Source organism: Rhagoletis zephyria, unplaced genomic scaffold, assembly GCF_001687245.7.
Source record: "Rhagoletis zephyria isolate East Lansing unplaced genomic scaffold, Rhagoletis_zephyria_1.1 Rzeph_scaffold_04587, whole genome shotgun sequence".
NCBI lineage: Eukaryota > Metazoa > Arthropoda > Insecta > Diptera > Tephritidae > Rhagoletis > Rhagoletis zephyria.
Genome location: NW_016161670.1, coordinates 16,687 through 34,763, shown reverse-complemented (window position 1 = coordinate 34,763; position 18,077 = coordinate 16,687). Strand labels below are relative to the sequence as shown.

The following is an 18,077-nucleotide window of genomic DNA, read 5'->3' as shown; positions in this document are numbered from 1 at the left end:
TTCCAGTTTGTGCTTACAGGCAAAGGTGAACGAGTAAGCGTTGGCTGGTTCCTGGCCTCCACATCCCATATATGTGGGCCTGTCTGGGAATCGGTTTGTCAGTGGCACTTTCCGTGGTAGGAGCTGCTCTAGGCATTCACACTACAGGCACCAGCATTGTGGGTGGGGTGTAAAAGCTCCACGTATCAAGACAAAGAATTTGATTTCGGTTATCTTCTGTGAAGCTGTAGCTATTTACGGCCTGATCACTGCCATCGTTTTGTCCGGTTTATTGGATTCGTTCACGATGGCAGCAGCATTAGAAAACCAAACTGTAATGAATAATAATTGGTTTGGAGGATATGTAATGTTTGGAGCCGGTCTAGCAGTAGGTCTAGTCAACTTGTTCTGTGGTATCGCTGTTGGCATTGTTGGTTCCGGTGCTGCGCTAGCTGATGCTGCTAATTCTGCATTATTCGTGAAAATTTTGATTGTGGAAATTTTCGGTTCAGCTATCGGTCTTTTTGGTCTGATTGTGGGTATCTACATGACATCTAAAGTGAAAATGGGTGACAAGAAAGATTAAATTAACACAAAAGAGGACAATAGAAGGTGACTTAAGCCATCAGTATCGCAGATGTAAGCACAACTTATCAAGTACCACTAATATACATATACACATTCATATTTATATACATTTGTCCAAATTAGTCTGCATGTTTTTATTTAACTGTCAACAAATTCCAGGCAAAAACCACTGATGAGTCCATTGGCACGCTCTTCTTTGTTTTAACATTATACTTAATTTAACCTCGTGCTGAATGTACATACATATTTAAATTAAAAAACCTGCAAAAATAAGTGAATCATTATATATTGCAAACAATTCTCACACTACCCAATTCATTCCACGTTAGACCAATCAAATTTTTATGAACAATTTTATTTTTATAATTTTGGTGTAACAGCGAAATTATAAGGTCAAACTTTTGAAGATCCTGATATTGAAATTCAAACGAAAATATTAAAAAAAAAATGAAATTAAGAAATTACAGTCAATGATCGACCATATATTCTCTCGTTGGTGGCAAACATTTCTACTGCATCATCAATCGACTTTTGACGGCGTAATACCGATCTGCGCAGCGACTTGAACTTTGACTTAGTTACAGTGTTATTTTTATGTCTTAGTTTATGTTTTCTAATCTAATTAAGCTAAGGTAAATTCGGCTGGTCAAGTCCGATTCAATCGAGTTTCTGAGTATTTGGTTGGTAACTTGCATACAATTCTCAGCATCAAAGAACATCTAAATCCATATATACATTTGGACAATAATGTATGTGCAACATATACATATATGTACAGTAATATGCTTTCCATACTATGAAACTTGCTATGAATCGACCTGAGGCACGAACGATGTAATAAACAATCTATACATAGTGTGTGTTTCTTTTTTGTGAAGTATTTAGTATTCAATGTATAATTATTTATTAGTTTTAACTGCATATTTAGATTTATTGTATATACATATGAAAAATTAAATAATCAACTGTATAAAAAGGCATATGTTAATGTGTAAAGAAATTTTTTGAGTATTTCACAATAAAATTATTTTGTTCGTTCTCCTTAAAACAATTTTTTACTTTCCAACCGGATAATTAATGGTCTTTCCTAGGGAGTTATTTTCTCTGGGAAATAAAAATAAAGTTTTTCACAATATCCATAAATCGTTTGCTCTAAATTAGAACAGCATACACGAAGATCTGCGGACGATGTACGCTGTGTGATGTACATATATTTGGAATGTAGTGCTGATTAAAAAATTGATGCATTTTGATCGGGAGACTCCTGAGACTATTATATCGCAACACTTTACAAAATAATGAACTACTTGGACTTTTATTAAAATATTTTTTTTTAGTTAACATTTGTTTTTTTTAATACATATGTATCAGTATCTGTTTTACATATTTACATAAATGTNATAAAATTATGTTGTTCGTTCTCCTTAAAACAATTTTTTACTTTCCAAGCGGATAATTAATGGTCTTTCCTAGGGAGTTATTTTCCCTGGGAAATAAAAGTAAAGTTTTTCACAATATCCATAAATCGTTTGCTCTAAATTAGAACAGCATACACGAAGATCTGTGGACGATGTACGCTCCATTAAATAACTTGAGAAGTGATATATATATTTGGAATGTAGTTCTGATTAAAGAATTGAAGCATTGTTATCGGGAGACTCCTGTGACTATTATATCGCAACACTTTACAAAATAATGAACTACTTGGACTTAAATTAAAATATTTTTTTTAGTTAATATTTGTTTTTTAATACATATGTATCAGTATCTGTTTTACATATTTACATAAATGTACATACATATGTATATGTATGTATGTATATCTTAAATTTCTTCAATTATAAAATTATTCCACGCGAGCTCTTCGTTGGACTCATTCAGCGGTGGCACATCTGTATATGTTAGATCACAAAAATTGTCTTCGGTAACTTTTGAAAGAAAATAACTATCTCCATCCAGGATACTACTATCAAGCATATACTTAACAGATTCATCTTCAGGCTCTCCTACAGTGGTTACGATAGTTTCCGCATTTGTCTCCTCTGTTACAGGAACGTCTTCCGGTTGTAATACAGCATGTCGTTCCAAATGAACCTTGAACGCATAGCGTTTAATAAACGACTTCCCACATATAGTGCATTTATAACGCCTTTCTCCTGTATGTGTACGCTCATGATTTCTTAAGTCACATAATTGCGCGAAGCTACGATTGCAAGTAGTGCACTGATATGGTTTCTCACCAGTATGTGTTCGCATATGCAGTTGTAAAAGGAAGACACGTGAGAAACGTTTTTGGCACAAGTTGCAAGAGTGTGGTTTCTCTCCAGTGTGAGTTCGTATGTGCGCGGTCAGATTGCTGGTTTCATAGAAAGTTTTATTACAAATTGAGCAAGCATAGTCCGGTTTTCTTGCGTGGCGTTTCAAATGCATTGAGCAAGCTGATTGGGTCTTAAATGCCTTGGGACATTGTGTACATTTGTACGGGCGTTCACCGGTATGAGTACGCAGATGCATATTAAACGCGAATGTTGATTTCATATGTTTTCCGCAGAAATCACATTTTCGCGGAGNAACATTGTGTACATTTGTACGGGCGTTCACCGGTATGAGTACGCAGATGCATATTAAGCGCGAATGTTGATTTCATATGTTTTCCGCAGAAATCACATTTTCGCGGAGTTGAGGCAGCGGATGTGCTTACAATTGCATTACTTGAAATGTTTGTATTGTCGACGGTTATAGGCGAAAACGGTTTTACACAACTCTGGCTATGGTTTCTGTAAGACTCCTCTAACAAAAAAGTGTGACTGCAATTAGCACAAATATATGGTTGCAAAAGACAGTGCACCTTCTCCAAATGTCGTTGAAGGTTGAAGGCTTGTAAGAACACGGCACCACAAGCATCGCATGTGTATTCCTCATCGAGCTAGGAAAGTCCAAATTTAGATTGATATTTTCATTGAAAATGTGTTTATTTACCTTTTGTTCTTTAGCTAGATTTCTTCGCTTTTCTTGTTCAAAAGCTTCAAATCGTCCATCTATCTCGTCTGCTTCCTCATCGACAATGTTTTCGTAGAATTCCACGTTTTCGTAAAATTCCTCACACTTTGCTTCTCCTTGTTCAGTCGATATCTCTGCATTCAACTGAGCGCTTGTCGACAATTCATCTTCAACTTCTATTCCCGTTAAATTGATTTCTACAGCTTCTTCGGGGTCTATCTCGAAAATATTGCTGTGAATTTCTAATAATTGTGAATCAGATGTAGTTCCAGGCTCTTTGCTGTTTGCCGCGCAAATATCATCAATAGGCAAAGATTCCTTCCAAGTTGTCATATCTAGAAGTTGTTGTGTGCGTTCACATTTTTCTCGAAACTTAGCAGCTACAAGTAGTTCAGTCGTACACTCTTGGCAAAGAAACTTTGGGAGACCATCGGACTCTGCTACCTACGTGTATTAGTGCTTACACATGGACGTTAACAATATTTAAAGCTATTGGATGCAAATACCTTGATACCACCACAGCGCTCCAGCAGCGTGATGAGATCCGATTGTAAATCCTCGATAATGCCGTTATCGTAAATGTGGACCATCAAATCTTCAAGTTGAAGACAAACACGACAACAGAGTTCTACTTCCGAGCCATCTCTGCTGCCAATATGTGGTTCACAATTCATTCCAAAGTATATTCAAAAGTCCTTTTCGCACTGCGCCAGGATGATGAGATCGTCTACGCAAGTTATTTTATTTACGAATCGTGCATGAAGAGTAAAGATGAAACCTCCAGATGTCGTGAAAGCTATGTTTGGTAAATGAGGGCGTTGAATTATTGCAAATCAGCGCAATAGTTTATCAGCTGTCAAATTCACATACGAAGATTAATCGAAATGTACATCGATATTTCTCGATGCATCGAAGGGCATACATCGATGCATCGATTTGCATAGGATTTTTNACAAATCAGCGCAATAGTTTATCAGCTGTCAAATTCACATACGAAGATTAATCGAAATGTACATCGATATTTCTCGATGAATCGAAGGGCATACATCGATGCATCGATTTGCATAGGATTTTTCAGATAACGTTTCACAACAAAATATGTTATTAGCAAAATTGTAGAAAATTTGAAATAAATTACTGCAACTGAGCTAGTTATGTTTCTAACGGAACTTATTGCAGTCATTTAAATTTTTTGGTCAAAGTCCCTTCTTTTTTTGAACAATTGAACAACTGGAATGACGGTTCAATGTACCGTAGATGTCAGTTTTCAAAAAACATCGATACATCGACTATTTAAACATTGAGTGAAACATTTTCGATGCATCGAAGCAAAACATCGATATTTTGAGTATTTTTCATCGATGTTTTTCCGAAATCCCTAACCCACCCTAATCCTCGTACTAGCAACGATTATCATCATGAATTGATGTGCATTCCAGACTCCTGTTTTAAATAAATTTAATGTCATCTGTTGATAACACAAAGGATTGCTTAGCTTGTCGCTTAATTAGCGGCTTTGGTTTAATTGCAATGGGTGCTTACATATTATCACAATCAAAGAATCGCAGAAAAATTGAAATGAATACCATGCGTTTACTTTCAGGAGGTTAGTATGCTGTTCTAATATTTTCCTATGTACGCATTTGGCTAAGGAATCACCTACATATGTATTTAATATTTTGCAGGCATAATGTTCCTTGGCATAGCGCGACTTTCTAATGCAAGTTTTCTAAAAAGCAAATAAGATACATTTTTGCTTGACAAAAACATTATAATATAAAGTTTTATATTCTTAACATTAGCTTAAGTCAAATAAAAATATTAGATTTTAAAGTTAAATAAAATAATTTTATTAATCTTCGCCGCTATCTTCGCTTGTATCCTTGTTTGATGCGCCACCATTTTCTTCATCATCCTCTTCGTCCCAGTGTTTAATTTTTTTATTTGTCATAAAATCTTCCCTAAGCACACTCCACTCGGATTTCCTTTTGCTTTGTGTACCGGCTGGGGCATTTTGATCACCTTCGTCAGCGCTAGTGTCTTCGTCCTTCAAATTTTCACTCTTTACTGGATTATCCACAGCTTCTGATTTGGCTCGGTTGCCGCTCATGAGTACATCCAAAAATTTCCTCTTATTTATATTATTCAAAACAGCATCCTTTCGACTATCCAATGGCCCTGCCTCCTCCAGCTGCACCTGAATATCCTTTTGTTGAATGCGTACTGCGTTGAAAAGCTGTACAACACCTCGCGTCGCTACTTTGCGTAAGGTGCGTTCACGTTCAATATCTTTCCAGGAAGGTTTCACGCGTAATTCTAGTGGTACATTCTTTCGTTGTTTACCTTGTTCTTCTCCCTCCTGTTTTATTGGCTGCTCATCTAATTTCTGCTCGCCCTCAACTTCGAAACCGTAATCCAAAGGTTTTGACTTTGTTTGGTCGGCTGGTTTTACCTTTTTGGCTCGTGACAACACTAGAGTTTTTTTAGTTTTGGGTTTAGAAGTGTTTAGAACCTTTGCTATGCAGTCAGCCCAGCCGGCGTTGCCTTCTGCATCATTTTCAGATGCTTCTTCACCAGATCTCTCTACATCAGAATCGTCTGTGTCTCGTGGTTTTGGAAATGCTATTAAGAAACATATGTATTTTAAAGCAGTTAAACCAAATAATAAGTTATTGCTACCTTGTTTTTGTGTTTTCAATTTTAAGCCAGATAAAGCCATTTCATGGATATATGGACGATCAACTCTTTTTCAATCTATCTGTGCTATTCAATTTCTGCACGTTTTTTTATTTATTTACATTCGTCAAGATAAAAATGTGCAATTTTTATCGATATGTACAATTCATTATTAATTACAGTTATTAATGCTCGATAACATCAGTGCTAAATCGGTACCAAACCTGTGTTTTTGGGTACCAGGGATGCCAACCCTTTAAAGTCTTATACCCTCGAATGTCTAATAAAATCCATAATTTGTGATGATATTCCCCCAATGATTTTCTCTTATTATTTAACACATTTGATTCTGAGAAAAAAATTGTGAAGTGGGCCACCAATTTTTCGAAGGTCGAGCTTTTTTTATGCAAATTATTACAAATTTTACAATTTTTCGAAATTCGAATTATTTCGGAAGTTATAGCTATCAAAGAACGTAAATGTACATTTACGTTCTTTGGTATATACGTGTTTTTTTTTAGTGTGGTTGGTTTTTTGTCAGATGTTGTTTAGTTATTTTTAGAAGTGGCAACCGTGCGTCAAAGCGACGAATGTGGATCGCAAGTGGATCATACCAAATGACAGCGCAAATTGACAGCTGTTGTTTTTTTTCCGAGGGGTATATGTTAGTGGAGCAAAGCTGATTTATTAAAAATCATTAAATTGATCAAACTTTGGTAGAGTAAATATAGAATATCTTCCGAATATGATTAAGCTGAAATTAGAAGCACTGGAACATCCAACTCCCAGCAATGTAGATATCAATGGTGAGAATAACTATAATATCCACACTGAAATATACATACGTATGTATGTATATATCGTTACGCGCATTTATGTATGCACCTTAATTTTTTACAGATCGTAAAGTATTTGCTAGTACTATTCTGTGGTTAGAAGACCAAAAAATACGCCAGTATAGAATAGAGGATCGTGAGGATCTCCGCAAGGTTGATCAACTTGACATATGGGAGCAAGCGTATGAAAACTATAAAGCAGATCTTGGCATGCCACAATTCTGCACTCCAATAGAAGAAATAACTTGGGTGCTTGGCTATGCCATTCGATTGGAATTTTTAGATGCTCCCGAAAATTACAAAGCTATAAATTCCATAGAGGTGAGCAAGCAGCAAAATAAGTCTCTCGCACCTAGCATAAAAGCGGAAAATTTCTTCGACAACCTGGATTGTAAGCATGCTCCAACTCTTTAATTTTTAATATTAAATTTATGCTAATTTCATGTTTTTAGTTAATCACAAAGATTTCATAGCTGGAGTACGCTCGTTAGCCAACAAGCTTAAAATTCCACATCACCCAAATCATCTTGTACAATTGGAGGCTATTGCCCGTGTTGTACATGAAAGACTTTCACCTTCTGCTAAGAATCGTCAGCCGATAACTGGAACTCCTTTTCCTTTTGAAAAGGGTAATGATGTGGTGACGGATGATCCCGCTTTGGATTATTCTGTCCGCATTTTGCGATTATTACAAATACAAAGTTTACGCCAGTTACAAACAAAAATCAATGAAACAATTGTAGCTGTTCAAGATTTAATTGCTAATCCTAAAACAGATACAAAACTGGGAAAGGTAGGTCGATAAACACTGTAACAACTTTCGAGGAATAACATCATTTTGCACATATATACATATGTGTTTATTTTTTATTATGCTTTGAATATTGAAAATACACAGATAATGCAGTCATTTACTTAATAAGTAGACTATGTGTTTGACTTGGTGAATATATTTGAAGCGGGTTAGCCGCATATATTGCAGTAACCGGTAAGTTCCACACCATGGTTTCGACTGGTATTTCCGCAGGGGCTTTTAGTTCACCTTCAATTGGATTGGGTTTCCCAAAGTCCATCATTGTGCTTGTGACGAATTCAAAATGTAACCGCCAGCGTAACTCCACCAAATCAGTTCGAAATGAGGGTGTTACATGCAGTGGAATAGGTATAATTACAGAGGTCTTCAACATGGCATAGCAAACTTGGTGTATGGTGGTAAACGTGCTCACCTTTCCTACAGGTTCTTCAGCTTCTGCATTGCGCGCACTAGCCGATGTCTTCGATTTGTGAAGATTATCTATTGCTGTACCGCTTGCAACACTTGCCAAGTCTAATGAATTTACTGATGAGGCGTCGTTTAAGTCACCACTGGTCTGGTTGGCGTTGGATTGCAGAGATATTTCTTGTGATTGTAGTTTAACAGAAAACTGTACGCAACGCACATTACAATTACTGAAGTCCAAACTTCCAACAATGTCTTCACCAATTTTGTAAGAAGACTTAAACAGGCAAAAGCGTCCGACAAATCCACGCTTGTTAGATATACGGTAATATTTAGGTGCCCGACGGGCAGTTACATTCTAAACAAATTCGAATATTCTTTAACAGTGAAATTAAAATGTCTCAAAAATACTGTCATAAATTTTACCTTAAGATGATGCCAAGATATCTCCAGTTCGGAAATTTCACGCTTTTCTAGGAAGGGATTTGTGGGTGCTAGCTCGTCATTTGTTTCTTCAGTGCAGTGCATCTCATCTAGGCGCGCAATAATTGGAATAGGTAGAACACGTATAGGCACAGCAAGCATTTGTACCTTGGATTTAACTCGTTGTGTGGCTATTGTAATTTTGTAGAAATACTTAATGTCGTGCCCTCGATATGTTGGTGGTCCGTTACGTGGCAAAATTTCATTGAAAAAGTCTGTAAACAAAATTGGTACCAATTACAGTCTCACTAAATTCTGCAATTTTTATACTTACATATTTTGGTTTCACCTGGCGACAGTTTTAAATCACAAAATAAAATTTTAGGATTTGTAGCAATTATGATGTCGCCACTTGCTTGTGTTACAGCATCCAATGCTGTTTTGCCTACTAGTTCTGCCAATTCATTCACTTTATCACTGGTTGCAACATTGTAGCTCGTCTTGCGATAACAATGTAACTGCGCCGAGGCCCAAGCTAAATTTTCCATGCGGCTATTGTGTAGAAAAGGGAACAGGGAGTTTTAAATATTCTTTTCGACAATACCAATCTTATACATACATGTTATCACCACCAGGTGAACCAATGTGTGTGAATTCAATGAGACACTCCACTCTTTCTCCTGTAGCGTATATGGCCGAATCAGCGCGTACTAGCTTTGCCCTTATTTCAATCATATTACGAATGTTTAATTCCGATGACTTCTAGTTTATATCTATTATTATTTATTTTGTAGTTTAAGGAAGCTATATGTACTATAATTAATGTTGATATCAGGTGGTCAGCTGTGAATGTCTATAAACATATTACTGAAACATAACAACTCCTACCCATTGTTGCTGAGAAACATAATGCTACACCTAGTGTCATCTGTATAGGTTTAGTAATTTTTATGGAATATCTAGCATATTCTAAACAATTTTCATTAAAAGACCAAAGAACGTAGATCTCTAGATTTTGGTAACCGGCAATTCGATGTTTGGTAATTTTTACCATATATCTTAAATAATTTTACACAAACAAAATACATGCGGAAAATTACCGAACGCCAAGTTACCGAGTACTTAGCTAGGTGAAACCGGCCGCCTTCACGTGTTAGGAAATCTCGCTTGCGTGCCGACGCATTGAAATCGATTAAGCGGTGACTGTCCGTCTGTGCACACGATAACTCGAGTAAAAATGGAGTTATCTGAATGAAACTTGGTATGCGTAGTTCTTTTATGCGTGGGGCGAATGGTATCGAAAATACACAATATCGGACAATAACCACGCCTACCTCCCATATAACAGTAGTTTTCTGAAATACGAAAACTGTGATATTTTAGTAACTACTGAGGTATATTAACTCAAAATTGATTAATACTATAATTTTTACATGAAAAATAAGAACACCGCTCCACCAATTTCTCCCAAATTTGGCACAGTTGTTGGCCTTGGTACAACAAACCAAACGGCTGAAAATTTTTAAAATCGGACAATAACTGCGTCCACATCCCATATATAACGGTAATTTAGAGAAATACGAAATTTTCTATAAATCAATACTGAAGCAATTTTATTCAAAATTGATGCATGGACGAAAGACACAAGGTCACGCGGGAAGGAAAGAAAGAAAAGTTATTTTCTAGCTGCCGAAATCTCGACGCTATCTTTGTTGTAAGAAGTACACAACGAAGAGAACGGAGAAAACCGCGAAATTGTTGAACGCATGAATAATCATTTTTATTATGCAAATTCTTCTATAAATCATGCCGCTGTGTTAAATTATTCTTTATCTTATGTGTACACACGTTGTCACAGGCGAAAATAAAGAAAATTGCAGTAAAAGGCCACCACCAAATTGTAAACAACGAAGAAATATAAACAAACGGCTAAATGCGATTCTAATGGGCTACTGTCCTGCCCGCGTGATCTTTTTTTTGGTTCATGAAATTGATGTTTGCAATAATTCTTTTGCAGAAAATACGTTTGTGATGCAATTTTGGAAAATAGGCGTGGAACCGCCCACTTATGACCACATATTTGCATCTCGGTTAACGTTCGATCATTCCACGAGAAAGCTTTGAAAGAGGATAGTGGGCATAAGAGCACGAGCGAAAATGTGATGCATAGAAGGAGGTACCACAGCGAGCTCGACTACCTCTGATCTGCGAATGCCCACCACGTTGAATGGGGCAGTCCCTACTTGAGTATTTTATAAGTGAAGATCTGAATGTAAACAATGTTAGGCAATGTCGAACATTTGTCACTAGAGCCAGGCAGGAAGTCTTGACCTGACTTTCAGCAACGATCTGGGTAATAATCTGATAAGACAATGGTGGGTGTCTTCGGAAGGTCCAAGGACACAGCCTTGTATCAACTGACAACCGGGATTCGGGGGGCCCTCGAATGCAATGAATCAGTGCTCTGCGCCTTTCTCGATATAGAAGGTGCGTTTGACAACACGTCACACTCTGGAGTGCGCAGGGAACTAGAGGGGAGAAACGTACAGCCAGCGATCTGCAATTGGATGGATGCGCTCCTGCGTACAAGGATTGCTGAAAGCGAGGTATGGGACAGCGTGGTACAACTTCAGACAACAAAGGGCTGCCCGCTGGGAGGGGTCTTATCATCCCTTCCGCGGAGCTAAGTGGTGGATGAACTCCTTCAGCTTCTCTCTGACATCGGTATTCACTGCCAAGGCTATGCGGAAGATATTCGTGGTCAGCGTTGCAAGCGATGTTAAGTATCTGGGACTAATCATAGACACCTATGGTATGTAAGCGTCTGGCGGGAAAATCCTGGGGACGTACGCCCAGGTTCCTAAGATGGCTTTACATCATAATAGTGCAGACAGTGACATCTATGGGGAGGTAGGATGGGTTTCAAGAACTGCTCTAGCAATGGTGAGATAATCGCTCACCAAGCTACAACGACTGGCATGTGTATGCATAATAGGAGCGATGCGCACACGTCCGACGACGGCGCTGGAAGTAGTCCTTGAACTTGAGCTTCTTCATATACCCATAGAGCAGGCAGCCAAAAAAACTCTGCTTAACATTGCGAGAGAGGGATTTGGAAAAGGCAAAGTAATTTCCTCTAGGAGTATGGAGAAGTTAGGGTCCTCGCCCCACTATCCCTGTTACCTAGAGATGACATAGGCAAGACTATGGTCTTTCAGAAGAGGTTCAAAATAGAGCTTTGCAGTAAAGCAACCTGGGGTGTCTCCGCTTACGAGGCACTACTGCAGGGTTGCACTCTGCACTGGTACACGGATGGCTCGAAGACGCTAGAAGGAATAAGTGCTGGAATCGTCAGACCCAGGGCCAGGATCTCTGTTCCTATGGGGGAATGTCCGAGCATCTTTCAAGCGGAAGTTTACGCCATCTACTGATGTGCGGATACAATCATGAGTAGAGGGTATAGAAATGAGAGAATCATAATCCTAAGTTTTAGCCAGGCAGCACTCAGGGCCCTTATATCCTATGAGGTCAAATCTTCGCTGGTCCTGGAGTGCATTGAGAAGCTTAACTCACTTGGTAGACACAATAACATGAAGTTAGAGTGGGTAACTGGTCATCAGGGACTAGAGGGTAACGAGGCAGCTGACTGTCTCGCAAGAGAGGCGGCAGTCATTGCTTCAGTTGGCCCTGAGCCCTTCCTAGGAGTGTGTCCAAATACTCTGAAAGAGGAGGTTACGATAGAGAGGAACACTATGAGGGATCTAAACTCGCAAAGTTCGTCAGTAATGCGCCAGGCAAAGAGTTTACTGGGAGGTTTTAACAGAAGAAGATTCCAAGGTTTAATTGAACTCCCAAAGGGGCAGCTTAAAATAGTAATAGGTATCGTCACAGGACACTGCAGGCAGCAGTACAAAAAGTTAATTGTACTCAAAATGTATTCAACAAAGTGTGATTGATTTTGACATTGCTCTCATAAGAAACAGGCATGAACCAAAAAGACAAGATCACGCGGGCTGGAGACTAGCCCGTTAGAATCGCATTTAGGAAAAAAGTTGAACGATTTTGACATTAACCGTTTGTTTACATTTCTTCGTTGTTTACCATTTGGTGGTGGCTTTGTACAGCAATTTTCTTCATTTTCGCTTGTGACAACGTGTGTACACATAAGATAAAGAATAATTTAACACAACGGCATGATTTATAGAAGAGTTTGCATAATAAAAATGATTTTTCATGCGTTCAACAATTTCGCGGTTTTCTCCGTTCTCTTCGTTGTTTACTTCTTACAACAAAGATGGCGTCGAGATTTCGGCAGCTAGAAAATAACTTTTTTCGTTCTTTCCTTCCCGCGTGATCTTGTGTCTTTCGTTCATGAGAAACAGGCTATAATGTCAAATTGAAACGAATTGTTAACCCATTTGAAAATATATATTTTTTTTCAAATTTGAATTTGTTTCAAAAAAAAATTACACAAACATTGTTCGAGCAACAAATTTTCTTAATAAACGTGAAATTGTTAAGAGATAAACCGCCGAGGAGAGCAAGTAAGCACATTTAACGTTTGGTAATAAGTAAATATGTACGTTCGACTTTTCTTAAATATTTAATGTAAGGAAACCAAGATGAAACGGAGCAAAACTTTTGAACGGTGCGCTGTATGCAATAGAAGTCAGGACACGAAAATAGAGCGATGTTTTAAACCACCTAGTTGCGAGTTAAGACGGCAGCGATGTAGTTTGTGCTACGTGATTCATCTCGCGTTTGTGAAAACCACTTCAAGGAAAGTGATTTCATTTGTTGTCCGTCCGAGTCAAGCACTTTCAAACGAGCTCGTTTATACCCAAACTATTTCGCATAAAAAAATTTTATTTCAAAATTGTTAGAGTTAAGCTCTCATATAAAATTGGAAACAAATGTAAAATCATACTTCTATAAGTGTCGAATAATGTTTAGGATTAAAAATTTAAATATAAAAATAAACGCACAAAAGCATAAAACTTGGGCAATTAAAAACAAGAAAATTGCTAAAACGATTTTATAAACAATTTGTTTTATTTTATTGACAAAATATATATATTTCAGGTAATGTAAGTAAAACAAAACTATAATCAAAATAAGAGCCTTTGTATCAGTGCTAACAAGATACATGCATCACTAAGGGTTAATTCGTTTGTTTATACTTTTTGACATTATAGTACCTTAAAAGAGAGCCGCACTGAGTTGTCAATCACACCTTGTTTAATACACCTTGATTGTACTGTAATTTGGTCATCTTGAGCGTTTATTTAACAATCCAGCGATATTACCTAGAGATTTTTGGTAAATCCGTCAAATGTTCAAGGATAATCATAACAATATCTTTTACATATATGTACGTATGTATGTACATATTTACTTTTTATTTACGATTAATTTAGGGGATTCGTTTAATTAAATTAGTTTACGGTCTAAAATTTTCATAAACCTACGTTATCATTATTCTTATTCCTTCCTTCTTAGTACAGAACTAGTGTATCTGGCAACATTGACTAATCTGACAGTCAGATTTCTACATTTTTTGATTGAAACGAACGCGACGAACACAGTGGAGCAGAAGGATTTCGGTTTTTGGATACCTGTACACTTTTAAATAAAAAGTTAAGTGTAAAAAATTAATTGTTTGCAGAGTGTTCAAAGCAAAGTATAACGTGTAAGTTTTATTTTAAACCAAACCAATTTTATTATTAACATATGGATATAGGCGTTGAAGGCTATTGAAATTTTTTCATGTCGGCTTATTTCATTTTTCCATTTGCTTTGTGCCGACTTTTTCTGTGCTGCAGCAATGGCGGTGCTATTGTGGAAAGTGCAAGAGGAAAAAAGAAAGAAAGAAAAAGAAATTTGCTGCCTACGTTGCATTTTCGCTGCCAGGCAGAACCGAAATTAAATATTTTAAGTGTAAAACGTGAAATTTTTTACAAGTTGGTCGAGGTAAGACGTTCATTAGGGGAACTGATTTTCCATTAGCAGTCTTCTATCAATAGGTACCCAATTTCATTAGTATGGGCATGTCTCTGAAAGGATATCGTGAAAAGGAGCAAATTTATCATGTTATAAAATTATCTCGTCATATTAGAATCTTGCAATTGGTTGGACTCGCTGTAAAAAAAATAATAATTGGTCTTATTAGCTTCAAAATTTGGCGTGCAAAATATGCAGTGGTTTCAAAATTATGTATGACCCAAGTATGACCATTAATATTCTACTTCCGTGGAGACAGGGGCGGAAGAGAAATTGTTTTTAAACGGGCGTGGTTAAAGGATAAAAAGTTAAAAGAATCCGGCCTAAAGTGTACAATTTAAATTGATAATCATACATGGACTGAAAGTCCATGTCTACTTGTGGTCGTTTGTACTATACACAAATCGTCGCATGTGTAAAAGATTGTCGTATATTACTTTCGGCAGGTTTGGGGAAATCGATGTTAAAGATTCAGTTTCAATTTCTCAAAAGCTGTACAATCGTTTTTTACCAAAATTTAATGCTTAATTGTACATACTATTTAAAGTATAAAACCACATTTCTTAAATTTTCAGTAACTCATGTAGCTTTTACAGCCACTTTTTTTATAAAATCATTTTGCCGTATGTTACATTTTCACGTTAAATGCTGGACAGCTGTATGACATACTACAATCCCCCACAAAGTAAGCAAAAGGCTGAAATTGTTGGAAGTTATTTTTTGCTTGTACGCAAAAAATGTATTCTTATACCCCTGAGATATAAATTAATGAATAAAAATCAACAACAAATAATTCACCAATTTGTCAATAAGAGTTGCCGTAGGACAAACGACTATCCATTNAATATTCACCAATTTGTCAATAAGAGTTGCCGTAGGACAAACGACTATCCATTGTATAGGATTGGTGTAATTTTGTCGTATGTACCATACAATTTGTCACAATACTTTAACAAGTAATCCATTTCATCAAACTGTATGAAAATTTTGTCGTATGTGAGATTTTTCATCACATACAACAAAATGTTGACCGAGTCGCTTGCGAACTTGCGAATATGACAAAATTTTACTCAGTATCTCCGAAGCTAAAGGAGATATCCAAAAACTGATAACACCAATTGAAAGATCTTATATAAACAAGTAATTTTTAGCAAAAAAAACCGACTTCAACTTCCATATAAAAAAAAAAATATATATATATATCTCATGATCCACTGATCGGATCTCAACCAGAGACACTACCTTTCCGATGCAAAAAGAATTATCGAAATCGGTTGACGTGGTCCAAAGTTATGCGGTAACATACATAAAAAAAAAAAAAAAAAAATCCGACGAACTTATATGATAACCTCCTCCTTTTTTGGAAGTCGGTTAAAAAATAACACTGCATCTTTAACTAAAAATCGTCAAAATGACGTTTACGACAATCTTTTGCCCAGGCGACGAAATGTGTTCACATTTTTGGATAATTTTACGGGTTGAGCATACATAGTACACGCTAGAAAATCTTTATGGGTTTTTTTGCAATCCTATTGTTGCGAATAAAAAGTTGTTATATTTTTAAAATTTATTGTGTATCTTTTAATGGCCAACTCAAAGCGAAAGATTGTAATATTCTAGGTATATATTTTTTGTAGCATCCGCACACTTATTCTTTTTCAATTTCTATTGGCTTAGCAGTGCTAATTAAGCAGTTTGTTAATATAATACACCGGTGCTACACAAAAAAAATTTGTACTATTTTCGAATATATGTACATACATAATTCGCCGACTTTAGAAAACACTGCCAAAATTGTGTGCCTATCCATCTATTTGTATGCCTGTCTGCTTGATCACATGCGGCTACTTCGAAAGGGATGCTTGGTTGGGTTAGAGATTTTATCATTTTCTTTTCTGTTCAAATGCATTTAGATATTTTTGTCCTAAATAGCAACAATTCATATTTTCATCTTGTAAATATGAACGCAGAGGCCTAGAAATCGACTGACTTACTATTTCTATGCGGCAATCCTATCCTTAGGAGCAGCATTGAAGTAGCGAAATGTGCATAAAATATGATTTAAAAGTCTCTGCATAGCTTATGGATTTTTTTTTTGGGAATCCATCAGAAAAATCGGAAACTCTTCCACAAAAAATGTTACTTAGGACCCTTTGCATCTTCATTTAATTACGACATGTACAGCTTTTCAATAGCAATGAAAATAATGAAATTGTTTAATGTAAAAATTAATTTATTGATTTAACGTAAGCAATTCCTTTTCGAAACTCTTAATATTTCTGTTTAAGAAAACGAATTATGGTTAAAACAAGAAAAAATATGCTGAATATGAATCTCCCCTTATATACATACATATTGTATGTACATATCAGGGATGTTGCGAATATTTGCATTCGCATTCGCATCAAATGACACGAATGTTTTGTTAAGTCTGTCTAACCAGGGTGCGGACAATAACCTGCTTTAAGCTTCAGGCGCTAAACGGTTAAGTAGTATATCAAGCAACTTAAAGGGCCTTCAACAAATACTGCTAAAAGTCTTATAATCAACCTAGAAATAATTGATTCCTCCAGCGAAAGCGAAAGCTCGGATGTAGAATCTGGAAACATTAAAAAAATGTGAAATTAAAGCTCAATTGAAGACCTATCTTAAAGAAAAACGAGCTCATCTCGCTGAAAATTCTCTCGATTGGTGGAAAACTGACAGATCTGGCCCGAAAATATGTACATATCTGAGCGGTCCACCCGCCAGTGTTCCAAGTGAGCAATTTTTTTGAAATATAATATGCCCCTTTTTAACTTTGACTACTAGATTAAAACACTGTACCTATAGGTTAAGTACTCGTTCAAAGTTCTAATAATCTACAAAATTTTTAAGTAATAAAAACGATGACTTAAGTTGATTATAGCTTTTTTAATGTTATTCCTAACATTCGCACATTCGCATATAGGTCGCTGGACCAGATTCCTAGCTCATATAGTTAGGTGCCCTCAGTCCGTCATAAAACCTGTGATGATTTTTAGTTTCTCCTTGGGGAGATCCATACGTACGTAGGTACATATTCAGTTTCCATTTATATATATGTACATATGTACAGTCNGTGCCCTCAGCCCGTCATAAAACCTGTGATGATTTTTAGTTTCTCCTTGGGGAGATCCATANTTAGGTGCCCTCAGTCCGTCATAAAACCTGTGATGATTTTTAGTTTCTCCTTGGGGAGATCCATACGTACGTAGGTACATATTCAGTTTCCATTTATATATATGTACATATGTACAGTCAGTCAATAAAGTTTAGGTACAGCGAATTTTTTACAATACGGGCAACTATTTTTTTTTTTTTTTTTTTTTTTTTTT

At 36.5% G+C, this 18,077-nt stretch overlaps 6 protein-coding genes across 6 annotated transcripts in view; 3 read left to right on the top strand and 3 right to left on the bottom strand.

The window, feature by feature from the left end:
- LOC108370936 (V-type proton ATPase 21 kDa proteolipid subunit-like) overlaps window positions 1–908 on the top strand; it is a 3,554-nt gene extending 2,646 nt beyond the window's left edge. Inside the window, 4 exon segments of the mRNA XM_017626388.1 lie at window positions 7–61; window positions 64–162; window positions 165–618; window positions 727–908. Coding sequence (XP_017481877.1) covers window positions 7–61; window positions 64–162; window positions 165–565 — 555 coding nt within the window. The 3' untranslated portion in view covers window positions 566–618; window positions 727–908.
- A 1,435-nt stretch (window positions 909–2,343) lies between these two features.
- LOC108370939 (zinc finger protein 431) lies at window positions 2,344–4,389 on the bottom strand. Its single transcript, XM_017626392.1, has 4 exons — window positions 4,074–4,389; window positions 3,547–4,011; window positions 3,217–3,493; window positions 2,344–3,107 (listed from the first exon to the last, which is right to left on the bottom strand). The coding sequence occupies exons 1-4, from the start codon at window positions 4,239–4,241 to the stop codon at window positions 2,392–2,394; spliced, it is 1,626 nt and encodes a 541-aa protein (XP_017481881.1). The 5' UTR covers window positions 4,242–4,389; the 3' UTR covers window positions 2,344–2,391.
- Window positions 4,390–4,917: 528 nt separating this feature from the next.
- Window positions 4,918–5,381, top strand: LOC108370938 (uncharacterized). Its single transcript, XM_017626391.1, has 2 exons — window positions 4,918–5,173; window positions 5,253–5,381. The coding sequence occupies exons 1-2, from the start codon at window positions 5,029–5,031 to the stop codon at window positions 5,309–5,311; spliced, it is 204 nt and encodes a 67-aa protein (XP_017481880.1). The 5' UTR covers window positions 4,918–5,028; the 3' UTR covers window positions 5,312–5,381.
- On the bottom strand, window positions 5,317–6,414 carry LOC108370937 (RRP15-like protein). The gene is made up of 2 exons (XM_017626389.1): window positions 6,247–6,414; window positions 5,317–6,189 (listed from the first exon to the last, which is right to left on the bottom strand). Exons 1-2 carry the CDS (start codon window positions 6,284–6,286, stop codon window positions 5,420–5,422), a joined length of 810 nt encoding a protein of 269 aa, XP_017481878.1. The 5' UTR covers window positions 6,287–6,414; the 3' UTR covers window positions 5,317–5,419.
- Window positions 6,415–6,857: 443 nt separating this feature from the next.
- Window positions 6,858–8,004, top strand: LOC108370942 (UPF0568 protein C14orf166 homolog). Its single transcript, XM_017626395.1, has 3 exons — window positions 6,858–7,049; window positions 7,144–7,470; window positions 7,532–8,004. Exons 1-3 carry the CDS (start codon window positions 6,989–6,991, stop codon window positions 7,882–7,884), a joined length of 741 nt encoding a protein of 246 aa, XP_017481884.1. The 5' UTR covers window positions 6,858–6,988; the 3' UTR covers window positions 7,885–8,004.
- On the bottom strand, window positions 7,768–10,075 carry LOC108370941 (RAB6A-GEF complex partner protein 2). Its single transcript, XM_017626394.1, has 4 exons — window positions 9,341–10,075; window positions 9,056–9,273; window positions 8,725–8,996; window positions 7,768–8,656 (listed from the first exon to the last, which is right to left on the bottom strand). Exons 1-4 carry the CDS (start codon window positions 9,454–9,456, stop codon window positions 7,991–7,993), a joined length of 1,272 nt encoding a protein of 423 aa, XP_017481883.1. The 5' UTR covers window positions 9,457–10,075; the 3' UTR covers window positions 7,768–7,990.
- Window positions 10,076–18,077: the final 8,002 nt, after the last annotated feature.

Bases quoted from the DNA above. Each gene is read 5' to 3' on its own strand.
- LOC108370937 (XM_017626389.1), bottom strand. From the start codon at position 6,286: ATGGCTTTATCTGGCTTAAAATTGAAAACACAAAAACAAG. The intron at 6,190-6,246 runs GTAGCAATAACT...GTTTCTTAATAG, and splicing joins ATTGAAAACACAAAAACAAG to CATTTCCAAAACCACGAGAC.
- LOC108370941 (XM_017626394.1), bottom strand. From the start codon at position 9,456: ATGATTGAAATAAGGGCAAAGCTAGTACGCGCTGATTCGGCCATATAC. The intron at 9,274-9,340 runs GTATGTATAAGA...TCTACACAATAG, and splicing joins TCACCTGGTGGTGATAACAT to CCGCATGGAAAATTTAGCTT. The intron at 8,997-9,055 runs GTAAGTATAAAA...TTTTGTTTACAG, and splicing joins GCCAGGTGAAACCAAAATAT to ACTTTTTCAATGAAATTTTG.
- LOC108370938 (XM_017626391.1), top strand. From the start codon at position 5,029: ATGTCATCTGTTGATAACACAAAGGATTGCTTAGCTTGTCGCTTAATT. The intron at 5,174-5,252 runs GTTAGTATGCTG...AATATTTTGCAG, and splicing joins CATGCGTTTACTTTCAGGAG to GCATAATGTTCCTTGGCATA.
- LOC108370942 (XM_017626395.1), top strand. From the start codon at position 6,989: ATGATTAAGCTGAAATTAGAAGCACTGGAACATCCAACTCCCAGCAAT. The intron at 7,050-7,143 runs GTGAGAATAACT...AATTTTTTACAG, and splicing joins CAGCAATGTAGATATCAATG to ATCGTAAAGTATTTGCTAGT. The intron at 7,471-7,531 runs GTAAGCATGCTC...TCATGTTTTTAG, and splicing joins TTTCTTCGACAACCTGGATT to TTAATCACAAAGATTTCATA.
- LOC108370939 (XM_017626392.1), bottom strand. From the start codon at position 4,241: ATGAATTGTGAACCACATATTGGCAGCAGAGATGGCTCGGAAGTAGAA. The intron at 4,012-4,073 runs GTATTTGCATCC...TAATACACGTAG, and splicing joins AGCGCTGTGGTGGTATCAAG to GTAGCAGAGTCCGATGGTCT. The intron at 3,108-3,216 runs ATATGAAATCAA...TCTGCGGAAAAC, and splicing joins ATGTGATTTCTGCGGAAAAC to ATATGAAATCAACATTCGCG.